The sequence below is a fragment of the Cryptococcus neoformans genome, assembly GCF_000091045.1.
Source record: "Cryptococcus neoformans var. neoformans JEC21 chromosome 3 sequence".
Taxonomy (NCBI): Eukaryota; Fungi; Basidiomycota; class Tremellomycetes; order Tremellales; family Cryptococcaceae; genus Cryptococcus; species Cryptococcus deneoformans.
Genome location: NC_006685.1, coordinates 1,343,701 through 1,349,386, shown reverse-complemented (window position 1 = coordinate 1,349,386; position 5,686 = coordinate 1,343,701). Strand labels below are relative to the sequence as shown.

Sequence of the window (5,686 nt, the reverse complement as noted above, 5' to 3'; positions counted from 1 at the left end):
CATGTAGAGCCGATTTTTCTCTGCGTAACGGTAGTGGTTGAGCTGGGAGTTGTGGGGGTGTTGGGCGAGAACGAAGGCGAAAAGTGAGGGAAATTTGGAGGTAAGCTGAGGCGGGGAATATTAGTATATAAAGAAATCAGTTTTTACTTGACAACATGTAAGAAGTACATGTGATCATGGGATGCATACATAATTTTCTTATAATTACAATGGGGCTACTTCGTTTTTGACATATGATATGATAAGCAGGTCATCGTCGCCCTTGAGAGGGCTGCCACTATTGGTTGATACGAGACGGCTTCTTTGAAATTTCCAAACATGCGTCTTTACTCTTGCATCTCTGACACTTCCTTAACTCGGTATGCCCGTCCTGCGTGATGTTCCAGCTGCGTTCTTCAGAGGGGAACGAAACTGTGAATATAAACCGCTTTTCTGTGTACCCTGTGATCTCGTCCGTTGGGATACTGGCGTCTTTTGCAGAGACGGCAATGCCCTTAGGCCAATTGATCTACTTCCAGCGGATCGACTACGTAGCCTTGAAAGTGCTTGGGTCACAGGTGGTGGGCTCGGGGAACGTTCCGGGGTGCCTTGTGAGAAGAGGGCGTCATTTATTCCATGCGCTTCCTCATTCTCGGCTTCAGAGGAAAAGGCTCTGAAATGAGGTCGAGAGGAGCCTATCCATGTCTTTTCAAGTCCCTGGGTGAGACGGGGCTGAGATGAAGAGTCCACTTCTGTCCTTTCCAGGTTCTGAGTGGGACGAGTATGAGATGAGTCAACTTCTGTCCTTTCCAAGACTTGTGTGTATTGCGTGCCCAGATGACGAGATGCTTGAGCTAGCGGAGGATAAGATTGGGTACAAGAGCTTGTTCGAGTATTGTGTTGGGTATTACGTTGAGTAGGAATTGCAAAAGGTTTGGAAGCTGTGGTTTGCTGCGCTCAAAATGGTGACTGAATAGAGAGCGGGTAGAACTTACGGGTTACAATGATATTTGAAGGCTGAGGACGTACGGGTTGAAGCTCTGCAACTGAATGATCCTTCTTGAGGGAAGGAGAAGGCAGCATGCTGTTCCTACGCATGAGGCCGATGCGGGACGGTGTCGGGTACGCAGAAAGGGGCCTGACTTGGGTTGATGACCGGACAAGAACTCGGGAAGGGTCTGGTATCGCAACAGCGCGACGAGAGGGTGTTGTACCTTGTGTATCTGAAGGTTTGGCATGAGAGGAAGGGACAATCACGTACGACTGATTTCGTGTGACAGGGGCTGATTTCTTCTGAAACGGTCGTTGGACGTCTTCATCTACCGCAGCATCTGCACCATTCTCCTCCTCTCTTCTTAGAGCTTCTCTTTTTTCCTTAACCCTCTTTTCCCTCGCTGCTTGTCTTTCCTTCCTGCTCTGGATACTATGTGAATTGGGCCGGCCCACAAGATGATTAGTCGTGTCAGTGCCACTCATCATTCGTCGGTCGGCAAGTTCGTCCTCCGGGTTCAAACGCTGAGATGTAGGAGATTGGCGTTCTTGGGTCGAATCACCAGAGATGGAAAGTGATAGATTGACAGATACGAAAGCAGGCGAAGGGAATTGCTTGATACTTTCCTGTGGTCGAAGTTGAATGGGCCATACTGATTTTTTGGGTGCATTGAAACGTTTCGCGGGCTGGTCTTGTTGCAGAATCTTCCAATAGCCAGTGTCCTTGATGACAGTTCTCCTTGACGGTGAAGAAATGAGCGATGGAGATTCAAGCTTCTCAAACTCTATCGACCCCAACCTCCCCTCGTGACCTGCTTTCGTGGGGCCGGTATTAAGAACCTTTCGGCATGCATCGTCGACGGACTGTCGTCGTTTTCGTTGAGACAATCGTCCAGGTGGTAGCTGGGACTGGGGCTGGTGTCCGATTGGATCAGCGATTAAATTCAATCTAGGGATTCGTTTTGTCGATACTTCTGCCTTTCCATTATTCTTGCGCCCACGTTGAAGGGGCCTTGTCGAAGATTCGAATACGATCTCGTCCTCCCAATGTGGGTCATTTTGCGATGGGTCCAGCACTAAAGGTGTTTTACGTCCTGTAAATTTACCGCTAACCTTCTTACTCTCGTGTCGTTTGGCAAAGCACCCAGAGGAAAAGAGACCAGTAGGCATCTGGAAAAGGGTCATATCAGGGTTCTTACGATATTCCTTGACATATTCGGAGAATGGGATAGCGTCAAAGGGTTTAAGTGAGTATCCTATAGGCGGTCGGATGCGTCTCGAGATATTGCGTCGGGATCGCTTGGGGCGCACAGAATGCACCACTTGGATATAGCTAATGATTTCGTCAGCCGCATAACTAAAACTAAGTAGGGACCCACTTTTGCACACGAATCTGAACAGAGTCATTGCGAGATAATCGAAGCCTAGAAGTGCCTTGGGCAGCGGAGGATGCTGTTTCGTTGGAAAACTCGGCCTTTTGCTTTTTCTTCGCATAATTATTTGCGTCAGAGATACACTCGCTATCACTTTCGCCAACACGTTTGCGAGGCGATCTATTTCCTAAAACCATAGTTACCGGCCGAAGCGGACCGCGCTTGGTGGGGCTTTCTTCCAAATCGCCGGGCCAGTCATCACTCCAAAGTTCATCTTCTCCTTCTTCCGGATGGTTAACTGCCGGACGATCAGGGGCTTTATTGAGTGATTCCGGTACTTTGATGTCATTCTGCACACTTTCTTTTCTCAACAGGCCAATAGCAGAAGGACTGTGAGTGGAAGGTGAATGGGCAGGAGGCGTGAGGTTTGCTGCCTGTCCGTTAGAAACTGGATCGGGCAAACCAACTTTATATATATGTGACCTGCCCTTCCCATAAATTCTTTTTCCTAGCATTGGCGTGGCCTTAACAACAGAAGTCGATGCATTGCGTAAGAGGATCTCTGACGTTTTTTCAACGCGGTCGACTTTAATCTGGGAAGGCGACTCCTCATCCACTGTAGTATTATGTGCCACGAGCTCTGAAGGAGTGTTGAGTGAAGGCCGAATTTGGCTTCGACGATGTGATCTTAAAGGTGCAGCCGACTGAGTATTTGCTGCCGGGATATAAGAGAAAGGATCACGCCATTTACTAGACGAGGATACGCTTCCTGATAGGTCAAGGTCGAGGGGTTGGATCGGTTGTAAATTACCGTCACCTTCTTCTCTTTCTTGCTCTTGTATTTCCTCCTCACCCTCGCCGTCGCTAATCATATAAAGTTTACCTTCAACCGGCCGAATGCGCGATCGCCGAGTGATAGGGCGTTTTACAGGCGACGGCTCATCTTCATAGCTCAGTTCTTCAACTTGATGACCAGTCTCAGAAGTGTCAGCCGTTTGGGTTGAAGAGCTGATGGGGACAACCATTGGCCCTTGGTGAGCTGCGATGCAATTTGGAGGTTTAAAGACGCCGGCATGTGATAGAGACTGTGTCGGTAGCGCAAGACTTTTGATGCGAAATAGGTCTCCAATAGCTCCGGAAGGTGGAGTGTAGCCTTGGGTCCTAAAAAAATGATTATCTTTGCAACCATTAGTGCCTTTGTTGTTGACGAGGTTTTGCAAATGAGGAGTCCTTAGATCTGTGGCTGGTAGGGAAGCTGAAGAAGATGATGACGACGATGGTAGAGAGAGGTGCCGTCTCTTATATGAACCAATCATTGGAGTGGCAGTAGTGACAGTCACGTGAGATTTGACTGCATTTTTACCGGTTTTTGGGCCTTGCTGTGGAAGGATGCTATGCTCTGCTGTGGAAGGTGACTCCCGCCAGAACCCGCGATCATCATAACCTCCTTGCTCAGGGATGTCCAGGCTCGCCGTTCTAGGTTTGCTGATGTCAACTACACTCAGTTGCCTAGCAAGCGTAGAGGCAGGAATAAAGTTGGAAAGGTTTTTCTTGCCATCCTCTGTAGGATTTGATTGGAGCACCTGATCATGAGCTACAGTGGCAGCTTTGTGACGAGGCTGGACAGGCTGTGTCCGTGCGGCGAGGCGTGCAGATGATCGGGTTACTTTCTGTGCGACAGCTGGAAGTTGTTGCGATATGGCTTTCGATTGCTGATCTTCCTCACAGTGAGTATCGTGTCTTTTACAGGACTTGATATCCTGCGATTACTCACTCGTTCTCTTGAAAGTCTGTGTCTTTCTGACACTGGTCCCCTTGCTTCTGCCTTTTGTAGTACTTGATCGGATTGACCTGGCCATCGCGTAGTCATATATGGGGAATTTGAGGGGATACAGGCCAAGGCTTTTATCTGGTCAGTTGGAAATAGTCAATAGCGTCTGTCAACATATTTCTGTCAGCCTGCTTCTGGAGCCGCGTCTATAGACATCATGACACGGCGTGCGGCCTTGCTTACCACTGCTGTCAGGAGGCCATGTATAGTGCTTATTGCCATATATCTGAGGTGTTATAAGCTATGCAGGTATAGCGTGGAAATGTCCTGTTGCAGCAATGGGATGGGCAGTAGTAAGAAGAGAAAAGAAGAGAAGAAGAAGCAAAGCCAGGTGGCCAACAAATAATGACGCGACTTGGATGTCGGAGTGACTGCTCTTCATTCGTTCATCAGGCTTCTTCGCTCTCTTGAAATCACATCTCCACACAGCCACATCTCTATCACTCAAATCTCTAATACTCCATCCCTTTCCACCCCAGTCGACACTAGCATTCACTCACACAATGATCGTCAAAGTCAAGGTAAGCCTGGCCCGTTGTCAGGGCAGTTCTCAAAGGTGCTGACAAACTTGCTCAGACACTTACCGGCAAGGAGGTGAGAACAGTTTACATAAATCTAGGAAGGCATTGTGGACAGTGCATCTGACGCTGCTTGCTAACAGGTTGACATTGACGTGCAACCGGACATGACGGTAAGCCCCGGCGTCACCGAGCAATATCATCTTCCCGTACTGACCCGAACAACTTTTTTTTACCTCGACCACTTACAGATCAGCAAGGTGAAAGAACGGGTTGAAGAAAAGGCTGGTATTCCTCCTGTGCAGCAACGATTGATCTTCGGTGGCAAGGCTATGTGAGTCCATGTTCGCTCTGCGTCTGTTATAGTTATGCGGGGGAACTATTCTCCTTTTTCTCCAGATTATTGACGGTGTCTATCTAGGGGAGACGACAAAACTATCCAAGACTACAAAATACAAGCAGGCGCTGCCATCCATCTAGTCCTTGCTTTGCGTGGAGGGCGAACATTGAACGGAAATTAAAGCGAAAGAAGGTAGCCGACGACCCTATGCATATTTTTGGGCGCTCCAAATTGTAACGTCTTCAAGCGTTTGTCAGATATCCGTTTATATTTGAACTGCGGATGTGCTGGGTGTACAAGTACTGTTACGGTGCATAGCAGGGATGAAAATGAGTGAAATAGATAAGCGGATAAGCGGAAGATAATTTGACTCGCGATGATGATCTGAATATTGGTGATTCGCGAGAAGAGATTTGTTAGTCGGGAGTTGCGCTCGCTGGCATCGACGTATTTCCTCTTTTTAGCTGCTTTCTAGAACAGTGTCTCTATAATATACTCCTATGAAGCCCCCAATCCGTCCCCAAGTCACATTGCGTAGCTTAAAGCGCACCCCAAACCCCACCCCCGTCGTATGTGTAAGTCCTGCCCACTTCTTTATCGGGGCAATGACTAACAACCGAATCTAGCACGTTCGACAGCGACATCATGAATCCAA

General features: G+C 48.3%; 3 protein-coding genes across 3 annotated transcripts in view; 2 read left to right on the top strand and 1 right to left on the bottom strand.

Moving 5' to 3' along the window:
- Positions 1-228: 228 nt before the first annotated feature.
- CNC04450 (hypothetical protein) lies at positions 229-4,455 on the bottom strand. Its single transcript, XM_024656817.1, has 5 exons — positions 4,357-4,455; positions 4,117-4,279; positions 2,349-4,059; positions 975-2,302; positions 229-920 (listed from the first exon to the last, which is right to left on the bottom strand). Exons 2-5 carry the CDS (start codon positions 4,199-4,201, stop codon positions 352-354), a joined length of 3,693 nt encoding a protein of 1,230 aa, XP_024512449.1. The 5' UTR covers positions 4,202-4,279; positions 4,357-4,455; the 3' UTR covers positions 229-351.
- A 109-nt stretch (positions 4,456-4,564) lies between these two features.
- On the top strand, positions 4,565-5,253 carry CNC04440 (ribosomal chaperone, putative). Its single transcript, XM_024656816.1, has 5 exons — positions 4,565-4,694; positions 4,750-4,767; positions 4,835-4,864; positions 4,943-5,025; positions 5,113-5,253. The coding sequence occupies exons 1-5, from the start codon at positions 4,677-4,679 to the stop codon at positions 5,210-5,212; spliced, it is 249 nt and encodes an 82-aa protein (XP_024512576.1). The 5' UTR covers positions 4,565-4,676; the 3' UTR covers positions 5,213-5,253.
- Positions 5,254-5,478: 225 nt separating this feature from the next.
- The window catches only part of CNC04430 (amino-acid N-acetyltransferase, putative), a 2,088-nt gene continuing 1,880 nt past the window's right edge, over positions 5,479-5,686 (top strand). The window contains exons 1-2 of the mRNA XM_024656815.1: positions 5,479-5,606; positions 5,658-5,686. The exon at positions 5,658-5,686 is cut by the window's right edge and continues 31 nt beyond it. Of these exons, the coding sequence (XP_024512577.1) occupies positions 5,532-5,606; positions 5,658-5,686 (104 nt within the window). The 5' untranslated portion in view covers positions 5,479-5,531. The remainder of the gene's footprint in view (positions 5,607-5,657) is intronic.